The following is a 13,765-nucleotide window of genomic DNA, read 5'->3' as shown; positions in this document are numbered from 1 at the left end:
AGGTGTATTTTTTGACCATTACAAGCTATACATAGCTTAATCTTGGCCAAATAAAACGATTTTAGCTCATTTACTCCTTAGTTTAAGTTCCAATTTTTTGGCAATGCAGTTAGAAAGTGTTAAGCACATATTTATTTGTAATACTGTCACAAAATGTTGAAAAGCGAATAATGGAAAATTAGGAAATATGGTAATTTTTTTAAATTATAAATTATAATGAATTCAAATTCAAATTAAAAAATAATGATTGTATACTGAATATATAATATAATATTTTAATTATCTTTTAAAAAATTTGCCATGCTACCTGTTCACTCGCTCTGTGTTATATATTTTCTTTCAGCTATTAAAATGTGAATATGTTCTATTTTTAAAACTGGTACCATTATTTTGAACTGGCAATGCCTCTAGTCCAATATACTTACAAGCCAATATAAATAATTATAGGCGAACAAAAGCTTTCCTGTATAAACGCGGTTTAATGAAACTGAGCAAATATCAGAAAAGAGAGTTGGCAGCATTAAAAATACTTAGAGTAATGAACGGTTGATAGTACAAGAGAAAGAAAAATCCTATTTTGAGCGCTCCTAAGCCAAAAACCTTAATATTAACTACAACTCCGAAAGAATACGTATATTGTTGCGAAAGAATAATTTTAATGGAAGAGTTGGTCGAAAAAAACATTTCATCAACGAGATTAAGCGGCATAAGAGAATAAAATTTGCAAAGCGTCATGCGGATAAGGATTTCGAGTGCTGGAAGCACGTTTTATTTACAGATGAAAGCAAGTTTAACATCTTTAGGTCAGATGGGCAATCATATGTTTGGACAAGACCTAATGAAGAGTTGCTGGGAAAAAATGTATGTACGACAGTGAAACATGGAGGCGGATCGGTAATGGTATGGGCTTTATGCTTCATTAACGGCAATATGAACCACAAGCAATACCTAACAATTATAATGAAAATTTGGTATTTTAAATATAAAGTATTGAAAAATTGGGAATTAAGGATAATTTTCAGTACTATCATGACAATGATCGCAACTATAAGGCACCTGATGTTTGTCTATGGCTTATGTACAAGTGAGAAAAAGTAAAGACTTGCCGAGTAAATATTAATATATAGTTTTTTCTCAAATATTATTTACCTAACTCTACTTTATATAAATGTTCGAGTTCCTTTTTGTCATGTATTTTGTTAAGATTTTATGTTTGTGTTTTCTATGTAAGAATGAGTTGAAGTTTGTTTATGTTTTTTGTAGTTTTAAAAAATACGCTTGAAGAACGAAAATAAACGGGGCACATAAACGCATTAGATTTGCATTTTAATATATTTTTTTAAATTTAAAACCATATCACTTGGGTGTACGAGTTCTTTATTGAGCCACTGTAATAAAAAGAACATACGTATTCATAATAATTATATTGTTATGTAGAGCTTCTATATAAAGGGGACACTTCCATTTGATTGAAGCCCCACATGGCCGTTGGGTCGACGTTTTAGCAATGGCCATTTTTTAATTGTTGGATATAATGATTCAAGATTTTCATTTGTTTGAATATCAAAATGAGTTTATTTCTAAATAATAAGTTAAATAAATATTTAAGAAAACCTATATCACCCATATACAAATATACCAAACAGAGGGGCATTTTAATCTCAGCATACCTTAGCGTGTATGTACATTTGTTTATACATTCTCACTACTTTTTAACTTAGACAGTACCTTTCTTTGCGACAAGTACAAAGTCAAATTTTCTTTCGTTTGCCTCACTTTTATCATATTCATCTTCTTGGGCATCCTCTTCATCCGTCACTTCTTTTGCAGTCTCAGTAATATCTACTAAACTATCAAAGAATTCTTCATTTACAAGGTTGTATCCCAATCGTGCCTCTTTAACGGCGATTGTATATTCTTTAAGATAATTATATCCAATTGTTACAGTTTTGCCAATTTTTAAGTAGGGACCCGTTTCTTCTGTCATAGCCGGCCAAGCCGGTGTATTCGGGGCCATTGGCACTCCATTGGCTGCAAATGAAGTCCAGTAGGCAACCATACGCTTCGCAATTTTAATGTCACGATTTAGATTTAGATGACTATGTCGCGGCCAAGGGAAAAGATATAAATTATCATCGGTAAGGGACACTCCTAGTTCAAAAGGCGTCAATTCGTATGCTTCTGCGCTATTAGAATAACGATTAAGCTCGCCATCATAATCGAATGAATACAGATATGTCCTGTTCGCAAGTTTCTTTGCATTAGCTTGTAGCGTCAGTAAAACAGGATTCTTAAACGGTATGGTGCTGCACATCTGTGGATATTATCGAAGATTATTGAAAGGATTTAGAAATACTTCTGTCATGATTTTGTCAAGACTTACATCAATCAGCCCTGGAACGAGCGTATAGAATGAGCCGTTCTTTATCTCTCCAGGAGTGAATATCTCTTCGATAGCAAATTTCTTCCAAGCACCTGTTGGATCAGCTCCATTACTCTGGGCTATTATGTGGTCAATGTAGCCAATGCCGTCGAGTTTATCATCAATAATTGTCTCATTAAAATTATCGATATAGATGTCTAAAATCAACATACACGATTAGACGATTTTAGTATTTTATTATCTGACGACTTTAAATTTTACCTTTTAGCAAAAAAGTGCCTGCATTTTTGACACTGCCACCAAGCGTAGGGTAGGCCTTGAAGTCTTGTGACGCTAATAGTTCCCCTGGATGCTTTGGTAGTATGCCCGACGGACCACCGATTACAATTTGCACCCCTCCGTAACTACCGATTCCCAAATGGGCATTAGCATCACCATGCACACTGAATGCGGTCAATAACGTTGTCGTGTTCAGTTTTCGCAAACACTTATTAAGTGCATCTACTTTGTTCAGTTTTTTGCATCCGGCGTACTCAGCTATATCTTTGGCCGCCGGCAGTGGATTATCGGTGATGAAGGCGGGTGTTAAAGCCGAAGCAGATTGATAAATAATTCGATGAAATAGACCATCCGGAACCTTAGTTATTATTGGATTTGAAATTTTTTAAATTATATAGATTTGTAATACAATAATTTTTGGTAATTTGTTTAACTACTTACAACGGGACTCATAGTCAACACATTGATCAGTGCTGATCCACCCACTTGGCCAAAAAGCGTAACACGTGTGGGATCGCCACCGAAAGCTGAAATGTGATTCTGAATCCACTTAAGAGCTAAAATTGCATCGTGCACCGCCGCATTTCCGGGAATTTCGTCACTCATTGTAGACAAAAATCCAAATGGACCCAAGCGATAGCGAATCGAGACCAATACAACATCTTCTTCCAGCAAATAGCCAGGAGTAGCTTGACCGCTGCTGCCGTCATAAAGGAAGTCACCATGAATGTAAACCATGACGGGTGACTTATCACTGAGCTATTAAAAAAAAATAACCACATCAAATGAGTTTACTGGCTTGCGTGTGATGGTGTATGTAAGTAGGTATACCTACTTACTTATACATATATTTATATATACGTATGTGGAAAATTCCTTGCCAATAAAGAGTTAAACACTCTGTGGCTTCAAAATCCTTCAAATCACGTTTGGCGGTCACGATTTTCTACGTACATATATATTTTATAAAATCTGTTGTCGTATGACATACCAGCTTGAGTCGAAACGAAGGTTTGGGCATATATAGAATTTTAAAATACATTTGCCCCATATATAATATTTGAATAAGGAATAACGATAATAAATATAATATTAGAAAATTAAGCAAACTGTTTAGTAATTAGAACGCAATTTCATTTTTATCTTAAGTTGATTTGAGCTACTATGGTAAACGACCGCAGAAATATGGTTCTCGAATGTCTTCCTATCAGAATCTTAATTAGTTACACGTATTATTTAAAAAGCGCAGTGAATACTGTTATCCGTTGCCTCTTTAACACTCGCACATATTTTCACCATCTACTTCTGAATCAGTTTGAGCTCATTCAATATTATATTACTTACAAATTTTGAGCTGATACTCAATCGCAGACAGTTTTCGAAATCAATTTTCTTCTTTCGCCAAATATCCAAATTGTACAAATTTTGCAAAGAAGGACAGCCAACGTGTGATTTATGAGCATTTAAAACTCCCTGCCATGGATCTGCCGGCACTGGAGGCTGCATTGGAAAAAATGTTAAAAGAAAATAGCCAATAAGTAGGTAAAACAGCAATTGTAAATGGTGAACGCAATAAATCTGTTCACTAACCTTAAAACGGAGTGTACCAACAGGAGCTTTTGCGTACGGGATATCGAGAAATTGCATTATGGATTTGCCTGACCATTCAGTTTTAAATGTACGACCGCGGACTCGTCCCAGTCCCGGAATGTCTTTGGTCACATAACTGTTTTTTCGGACCTTTGTTGGACTATTAGGTTTTGGAATCGGCGTTTGCTCTATACGTTGTTGTTGCTGTTGTTTTTGTCCCTTTTGACGCTTACCACCCTCCTGCTTTTGGGCGTGGACACAAAGAGCCAGGACCACTAAAACTACTAATAACACGGAAAGTATTCGTTCGTTTGCCATGTTAACGCAACTGCAACGATGAACCAACTGAACTAATTTTTTTAAATTATGTGTAGTTAAAACCTTCTGCTTTCTTTCTTTGATTACACTTTCCTTCTTATTCGATTTCTTATATTTACAACTCGGGGGGTTTTCGCTCACATTTTTTCGTTTCTTATTTGAATTTATGAATATTCAGATATAATTTATAATTGTACATATCGTCATATGCATTTACATACATACCGTTGCCTAAATACACTCGTAGAAAGGCAATAGCTCAATATTTTTCACAACCGATTTATTTTCAAATTTCGGTTGATCGCACACTAATAAAAATTAAGATTAAACACAGAAACACACAGCATTAAACTACTTAGTATCTTTAAGGCAAAGCTGCGAAAGGAAAAAAGTTTATGTTTTATTAATTTTTTCCTTCTGCTCTAAGTAATTTTATCTTTATATGCGAGTTGACATTGGAAAGTTACACAAGCAAGTAATTTATTTTAGCAGATGAATTAGTAAAAGATACTCTACTAAATATAATACATATGTGCATATCCATCTTACATTATTTAACCGACGACAAGCCTTTTGTGAAATAACGAGAGACACAAAATAAACAACTCCACACAATAAACCATCCTTAGTGGTATACTCGTATGTATTGTATGTATGTGTTACGCGTTATATACATAAGAATCTTCTCCTCAATAAATCGAACTAATTTAAAACGAGTTCTCTCTCCATCTCCATCTCTTTCAAAACTTGAAAACGCTTTCTTAATTAATGGAATTCAACAATGCGTAGAAAGCACTGGTACCACTGTACCAAGAATGATAGAAACAAGATTATGCCCATCAGAGAGTGCGTGACATCACATTAGCTGAGTTGTGCAGTGTTGCTAACCATTTGCTCTTAGTGCTTTTTCATACCAAAATACGAAAATTTTGAAGTTTGGTTTTTGTTTCTTTTTTTTTTTTATTTAAAGCTACCGAAACTGTAAGTTAAAAAAAAACACTATATTATTAAGCAAAAGAAGGTTAAAAAAGGTCACTCCGTGAAGATTTTAGTGCTAATTAAAATTTGTTGATTCTTATAAAATTATTCTTATAACATTTTGAATGTGCAAATTTAATTTTTTGCTCCTTTTAAGGTTATGTAAGAATATTAAATCTTCTCTCAACTCTTCTTAACATTGAAAACCTTTCTGCACATTTTAAAAAGCGTTTGAATTTACTGAATGCGAATTAAAACCATAGAGGTAAATCGTTTCGTCCGGTCCTCAATCCTTAGTGGGGCATAGGGCATCAAGAGGTGTATTCATAGTAAAAATAAGCAAAAAATAACAGAAAACCCTGAAGAAACTATAACGACATTTTTACAAAAAGAGTACCTTATCTTGTTACATAACCTTGAATATAGCACAAAAGTCGTTCTCCTATCAAAAGAGTTTCTCTTAACAAAAAACTCATCAATTAAATTGTTCATAACCATAAGACATTTATTTAAAATAACGAACCTTTTAAAGACAATTTGTCACGCACACAAAGTTCTTTAAGTAATTCAATGAAAATTTAGTATTTTATGTTCTTTAAATGAGCATTTTAGCTCGTTTTTATATTCAAAACTAGGCAGCACTGCAGTAGCGAGAGAGAGATTTGACTGCTGGAAGGAGAAGAACATCAACAATAACTGCAATCGCGGCCAATGTGACCAGATGTTAAAAAAAGTAAAGCTAAATAAAACTAAGCGCATTAAAGAGCTGACGGAAGAGAAGGACGATGTGACCAAAGATTCCTTCTATGAGCGCTGTCTCCTCCACGATATAGAAATCGTGCTTGGCGACTTCAACCCCAGGGTGGGCAAGGAAGGAATTTTTGGTCCCACAGTCGGAAAATTCAGCCTGCACAACGAAACATCCGGTAACGGACAGAGGCTGAAACATGGTAGTCTGCAGCACCAGATTCCAGCATAAGAAAATACACCAAGCAACGTGGCTGTCTCGTGATCGTAAAACACGAAACCAGATCGATCATGTTGTGATAGATGGAAAACAGTGTTTTAGATGTACGTACGATCCGAGGACCCAACATCGACTCGGATCATTACCTTGTTGCAGCCAAACTACGCCACTGTGCAGTAAAAAAAGGTACCTCTAATTACGCAAAAAATGTTCGACATCGAAAAGATGCAATCACAACAGACAGCAAGAAGATAAGCCACTCGACTCTCACTCCTGCTCTCAGAGAGTACTGCCCAACAATCCGGCATGCACGAGCCATAGATGACTAAATGGGAAACTCTTTTTCTCGTGAAAGCGCTGAAAAATGTGCATTTTTTATAACATTTGCCAATATTGCCACACCGGTAGAAGCATGAATTGGGTATTTTTTTAAACAAAAATTGGGAATTTCTAGTTTCCACACCACCATTGGAGGTTAGTATTTAGTGTGCGGTTGCCCAATAGTATATTACTCGTAAACACCTACATATGCTAAAAATAAGCACAATCCGTATATGTTTAAGTTCTATAACAGACAGGGAGCGCGACTTCGCCATATTGATTGGGAACGCAAAGCGTTTCAGCAACAGAGAATGCGGACAGTCTCTGACGAACCGACAACAAGCACAGAGTGTGGAGGTTGCCATTAAAGCACTGGAAAAGCTTTATTCCAGCAAAGCTTAGCAAACTTTCAGTCATGGTGTGGGGATTTTATCCAGCTAGGGATTGGGTGATTTGGGGTTTATGGAACATAAGATGCTTGCACGATAATATTTAAATATTCCGCAAAGCCATTTGACAAATATATATTCATATATAATTGGCGTTTCCATCGTTTTTGGATGTTTGGCCGAGCTCGTCGTCCTATTTGTGGCGTGCGTCTTGATGTTGTTTCACAAATGGATGGATCTACAGTTTTAACCGAGATCGAACGGCAAATATTTTTTTGACAAATAGTGCAACAAAATTTGACTTCATTGTTACCCACAAACCTCAGTTTAAATTTTACCAGGACAACGATCAAAGCATAAAACTCATATGGTCAGAGTGTGGCTTTTTTTAAATGCAGTAAAGTATTGGAAACATCAGCCCAAAGTTCGGATATTAATCCAATGGAAAATTTTTGGGGATGTTTAAAGACAAAAGTTGCAAAAAATGAAATAAATAAAAATAAAAAATAAAATAAATTTTGTATCAGATGATGATGATTTGACTTAATCTCGAGGAAAAACATCCACGTAGTTGTCTTTGGCTTTTTGGTATTGTCGAAAGATTACCTAATTGGTAACTCTTCAATGTTGAGGGCTGGGCTGCCCATGAACCTATTAAAATATTGTGCCTCGCTGATGAAGCCTTTGATGCTAATTTTTAATATTCCATTGTCTTAAACATTTTCGTTGATGATTGGAAATATATGTACATCAATCACCAATCAATCAATATACATATCAAATTTTAGGTCAATTTCTAAATTATCTTCCATCGTTAAGCAATTTGAAGAGAAAAGGGAAGTATTTTTGAAGTAAAACTTCTTAGGAGTCGATGGACAAGCGGGAATGGAGAGTAAAATTTCAAGGCCATGCCACGTTTTGGGCATTTTCGTTCCGCGAGAGAGAGAGATAACACTGCCTACTTTTTGGCGCTTGTTTGTTGGTGCAAACTTGTTTGGGGCGTTTTTTGATCCCAATTTTTTTGGCGTTTTTTCCGTTTCCTGGCTAGTGTTTGAGCGTACTATAAAGTGCTATCCATTCCGGCGTCGAATTTATTGGTATTGCCTAGCGGTAATTTGTGCCATTGCAGCGGTCCTGGAATTGCTGCGTTTGTGCAGGTGATAAACGCTCGGGGTAGTGCGCGTTGTTGCCACGGTTTGTGTCCGGCGTTTACCTACACCGCTCGACCCTTCTCCGTTTCTTGTAAATTTTGTCTATTTGTATTCTCTGCAAATGTTGTGAATTTATTTAGATATATATTCTTTCTTCCTCTCTCTCCCCCTCTTTCTTTGTCTGCCTTGAAAGTTTCACTTCTGTTATGTGCATTACCCTACAAGCACTTTTTTTATTATTACATAAAATGTATAGTTCATATGCATTATCTACAAATTAAATATATTATATTACATCCGCACAATTTCGTACGTATTACCTTACCTTTTACCTTTAAGGACATTCATTCTCTTTTTTTAATTAGTTCAGTGTGAAATATTTGATTTGTTTAAATTAACACGGTGTGCAAAATTTCACTTTTTACTGAGGATTGGTATTCATCGTTTCGTAGAATTTTTCAAATTTACTCAATTTATAGAGATTTTTCAAAAGCGTTCGACAAGATTTCTCATAGGGTTTTAATTGCAAAATGTGTTTCTTTCAAACTTGAGTAGTCAATTCGTATTTGTATAAGAGAAGCAACAAGATTGCTACTCTGGATTACCTCAAAGCAGCATCTTGAGACCTTTATTATTCATTTCAATTATTAATAACATTTCTTCTTGCTTTTCCACAGCTAAATTTTTCTGGATGCCGATGGCCTTAAAATCATCGATGTTTCAATTAGAACTTTACAAGTTTTATAAAAAAATGATTAGGTACCGTCTGTATTTTAATATCAAAAAGTGTCACAAACTACAATAACTTCTTCTTAGATATTGAAAACTGTAATGATTTCTTAAATATGTCATAACGAACTCATGTCTTACTGAGGTTAGAGGTCAACAGAATTTCATTATAGGTATTTCAGCTCTTGATTGTTGGAACAGCAAATCCAATTTTCGAACCAGCGTAATGCCGGTAAGACAGCAGTCGCCACTAGTAGCTATTAAAAGTAGTGACTAAAAGATACTATCGAAACTGCTGCTTAAATCTCTGTGTAAATATTTTTAACCCCAAATCTTTGTGAAATGAATTAATAAATATATTTTAGTTAAAAAATATATAAAATCTGAAGTGTAACCTGGTAAACGTATGCAAAATTCTGGTCTTTGAAGTAGGAATGTTGCGAAAGTGGAATTTTAGACATTCGCAGATGGGAAACCATTGCAAAATCCAAATTAAATCAAAGTCGCCGCTACGAAATGAAAGATCCAGGTGTTATTTTTGACGTTAAGATATCATTCTCCAATCATATTGATTTAATTGTCTCCAAAGGATTCGCAATGATCGGTTTCATTAGAAGAGACACTAATACGGGGGATGCTGCTGGAGTTACAGTCCTTGCCCGGATATAAATCCGGGTCGTTTCGGTAACGTAGAACCGACTTCCGTGGAAACTTAGATCCTTAGTCATTGAGGCCGCTTTATAATGCTTAGTGAGAAGTCGTCTACAATATTACTCGTTAATATGGAATCCATACTAAAAAATCAAAAAAGCACAAAAAATGTTTACCAAATTCGCTTTGAATAAGATTGAATGGGCAAATTGTCCTCCTCATTGTATCAGTAGACGGAAATTGTTAGGCCTACAGTCATTGGCTGATAGAAATATCTACAATACTTCTCAATACTTTTTGTTTATAATGTTGTTAACGGCAACATTAACTGCAATGACTCGACCAATCTCTTCCAAACTCATATCTCGCCTCATAGTCTTAGAAATAATTGCTTGTTTTTTCATTCAACTAACAAAACCAATTAGTTAATGAATGAGCCTATTATGCGATGTGTGCTTCAGCTTACCGCATTGTTTCAGGCGCAGTTGTTCTTGTGATCAACGGAGAGATACCTGTCGACCTCATAGCCCGAGAACGACTGGATGCGTGGAACTCTAGGAAGAAATGCCAAACCATGCAGCGGTGACAAAGCCGATGGGACACTGAATCGAGTCGCAGATGGCCGGCGAAGATCATTCCTGTAATAGGTAAATGGGTTCTAAAGAACTTCGGGAAAGTGGGCTATTTCATGACTCAGTTCCTTTCGGGCCATGGATACTTCCAGAAATACCTATACCGCATGGGTAAGGTAAGTGATCCCAGGTGTATATACAGCGAAGCACCGAACAATGACGCTGAACGCAAATTCTTTAATTGCGACAAATGGCTTGTGAGAGATGATGCTCTGAGGAAACGGATTGGCGACATCGCGTCGACCAATGTGATCGGCAAGATGCTTGAACGCGAGGATAACTGGAATGCGGTTAAAAGATACATTGAAGGCGTATTACGGAGAAAAATTTAGACCGCGTCAAAGTACAACAAAGTGAAGCATCACAGAGACATAAGAAGACGAGCCTATAACATGAAGCTGGCTACAAGCATGGTGGACCCAAACGTGACTGGATAGAACTGGTCCATTTTATGGACGTTGTTCTGGGCTCTGGTTAAATCTCCTCAGCAGAAGAGGAGGGCTTGTTTTAGTGGCCACATCACACGACGCAGTAGACAATGGTCGCTGTAAGTGCGAAGGCATTTTGAACCCGACTCACTCCCCACAAAAAGAAACATGTTAATAAGATATTAATAATATTAAGAAATTTAAACTTCATCTTTTTGTAAAATATAATTAATTGTATTAGTCTGTAAGACACTATCTGTAGACTGAAGTAAATAAATAAATGGGATATTAATTTTTAATGTTTATTTTATTTAGTACTTAAATTTAAAAATTCGAGTAATTATATTTAACAAAAAGTAATGTTTCTGCCTTTTCAGGAACCAGCCTGTCTCTTAAAGGGTCGTAAACCTCCACCACTAACTAACTGCTCTCTAGGAACACTTGCTGGTGGAGAAAACCAATATGTACCTGAAAAACTTGACAATATTTTAAATCCTTCGGTTCATGCCATACCTATCAGTCCAGAGAGAACTTTCAGATACATATATTTATTAATTTTTTATTGCGGCACAAGAATATTTTTTATTTGTTGAGAATGGCATCAGGCCTACAAATGTCCGGACTTTCATTTTCACTTGAAGAATATAGCATCATGGTTGCTTAAACACCGCTGACTAACCGAACCAAATGTTTCAGATTTTCCTCAACTTTTTCCACAGAATTTTTAGAATTTGAAGAACCTGTAAAGTTATGGTGCTCACAAATTCTTTTCACTTTAATTTGCTCAAAATACGCCCTCGCAAGAGATCCACATTTATTACTGAAGAGTTATACGAGGATGAGCCACAAAATTCCTCAAAATTTAAATAACGAAAACTCTATCACCATAAAATAAGTTTTATTTTTCAACATATGCTCCGTTCAGCTTCATACACTTTATCCCATGTTTCTCCAATTTTTTAATGCGCTCCAAATAATAAAACATAATTTCAATTGCCCTCAATATAGCCGAAAGTTTCATTGTTCGAACGAAATATCTTCTTATTTGGAAAGAGGAAAAATTTATAGAGGGCTAAATCAAATACCTGCACCTTCGTTTGCTTGGTGTGCCTGCAAAAAATAATGTTTATCAATGATCTAACAAACTTTGTTTCCAATTGCAGTCAGCACCTAACTATTTGGCAAATCAGTCAGAAAATCAATACGCGATCTTTTGAAAAATACTTTTTACTTTACTCGTAGATCTGCAGCGGTTTTAAACCGAAAAAATACGTACTGGCTACCAAAGAGAATATGATATGAAACCTTCCTGCTGAGAGCGTCCCATGATTTAGTGTTTTGAGCTGACATCAATGTCACATCAAGTAAAGATGAACTGTTGGCACTAGAAGTCTGAGGTGTCTAGTTCCATACGAAATGCACAGTTTCTAATCCGAAAAATACATTCTATACATATCAAGAGATTTAATTAGAATACTTGTTGAAACTTTAAAACAAATATAATGGTAATTTTAGAAAGCAACAACACTTGAAATATTCTAAATAACATACATACATACACAATATTTCAAAATTTTTCTCAATAAGAAAAATTAACAAACTCGTTCATATCTGTGTTTTTCATTAGTGTGTAGTTCAATTGGGTATTTCTTCTTTGGTGATTCAGAATATACAGGTACGAGCAGGGCCGTAGAGAGCATATCCGGGCCCGGGGGAAAATCCGGGCCCCGGGGGAAAATTGCAAATGCGGGCCCTTTCAAATGATGTCTAATTCATATAAATACGTATAATCTCGAGTCCGGGCCCCTCTGAAAACTCCGGGCCCGGGGGAAAAAGTACCCGATCCCCTCCCCCTTTCGTCGGGCCTGGGTACGAGTATACATACATTCTTTTATTATTATTATTTTTTTTTTTAACCAAAGATTATGCCATTGAAAACAAATAATAGTTAGAATCTACAGCAAAACTCCTCTCAGTCGACGAAACCATTACAAAGAATGGACGGCATGAACTGTCACAGCAACAACAACATACAATTTCGCCCAAAAAGGTATACACATATGTATATATATAGTGTTACAGTTAGCCCTTCTCTTAATCACTTACGAAAGTTATGACGAAAAGCAAAAGTGTCAAAATTTTAAATTTGTACGACCGATTTCGCTCTCCCACGCTTATTGCAAACACTCGCGTACTCAAGCGTACATATACATGTACATACATTATCCTATTTTTTATTATTTTATTACATATTCATATTAGTTTAAAATTAAAATGTAATACCATATATTAATAAAATGCAATAAAAAGAATGAAGTTGTATTTCGGCCGTGACAGGACTCGAACCTGCAATCTTCGGATCCGAAGTCCGACGCCTTATCCATTAGGCCACACGGTCACACAATTTATAATACTCGTATCACGCACAACGTTACATTTCAACTTTAATTCAAACTTCTCTATTTCTCTTATTTCTTCTATGTATATTTTTTATTACATTATTATTTAAAAAAATTTTAAGCTAGATGCGTATTATGCACAAAATTATGCACAATATTTAAATTAGATTTAGATAGTATAGCCAATATTCAGCAAAAAAGTAAATACACTCTGTGTCACTGCTGCCAGAGAACGTAAATTGATCAGATGAACGTAAATGCACAGTATGGCACAAAGTCAACAAAGTGATGACAGGGTGTAACTCAACAACGGCACAATCTATCAACATTTTTTTATGTGAATGGTTATTTAATTTATTTAGGCGGATTATTGCTAAAAACTCAAACAATAAAATAATAACCCCAAAATTTTTCGTTTTATTTTAATGTAAATATAAGATGCAAAATTTTATCGATATACATATGTAAATAACTACGTTTATTACGTAATAAATATTATTAGCGCTAAGAAACAAAAATAATAATCTTTTGAATTTCAAAATAGAGTGCA

The 13,765-nt window shown here is 35.3% G+C and overlaps 1 protein-coding gene and 1 non-coding gene across 2 annotated transcripts; both read right to left on the bottom strand.

Moving 5' to 3' along the window:
• Positions 1-1,519: 1,519 nt before the first annotated feature.
• LOC128862342 (glutactin) lies at positions 1,520-4,933 on the bottom strand. Its single transcript, XM_054100910.1, has 6 exons — positions 4,253-4,933; positions 4,007-4,162; positions 3,104-3,421; positions 2,645-3,020; positions 2,384-2,580; positions 1,520-2,314 (listed from the first exon to the last, which is right to left on the bottom strand). The coding sequence occupies exons 1-6, from the start codon at positions 4,568-4,570 to the stop codon at positions 1,718-1,720; spliced, it is 1,962 nt and encodes a 653-aa protein (XP_053956885.1). The 5' UTR covers positions 4,571-4,933; the 3' UTR covers positions 1,520-1,717.
• An 8,208-nt stretch (positions 4,934-13,141) lies between these two features.
• On the bottom strand, positions 13,142-13,214 carry Trnar-ucg (transfer RNA arginine (anticodon UCG)). Its single transcript has one exon. It is a non-coding gene; the product is annotated as a tRNA-Arg (tRNA).
• Positions 13,215-13,765: the final 551 nt, after the last annotated feature.

This window comes from Anastrepha ludens, chromosome 4 (assembly GCF_028408465.1).
Source record: "Anastrepha ludens isolate Willacy chromosome 4, idAnaLude1.1, whole genome shotgun sequence".
In the NCBI taxonomy this organism is placed as follows: Eukaryota; Metazoa; Arthropoda; class Insecta; order Diptera; family Tephritidae; genus Anastrepha; species Anastrepha ludens.
The sequence above is the reverse complement of the archived record's forward strand: the minus strand, read 5'-3'. Positions and strand labels throughout refer to the sequence as shown.

What these genes read in the sequence shown, in the direction of transcription:
- LOC128862342 (XM_054100910.1), bottom strand. Translation starts at nt 4,570, where the DNA reads ATGGCAAACGAACGAATACTTTCCGTGTTATTAGTAGTTTTAGTGGTC. An exon ending in TGAGTATCAGCTCAAAATTT is followed by an intron (nt 3,422 to 4,006) that starts GTAAGTAATATA and finishes TTTTTTTAATAG; the next exon opens with CTCAGTGATAAGTCACCCGT. An exon ending in TGTTGACTATGAGTCCCGTT is followed by an intron (nt 3,021 to 3,103) that starts GTAAGTAGTTAA and finishes ATAATAACTAAG; the next exon opens with GTTCCGGATGGTCTATTTCA.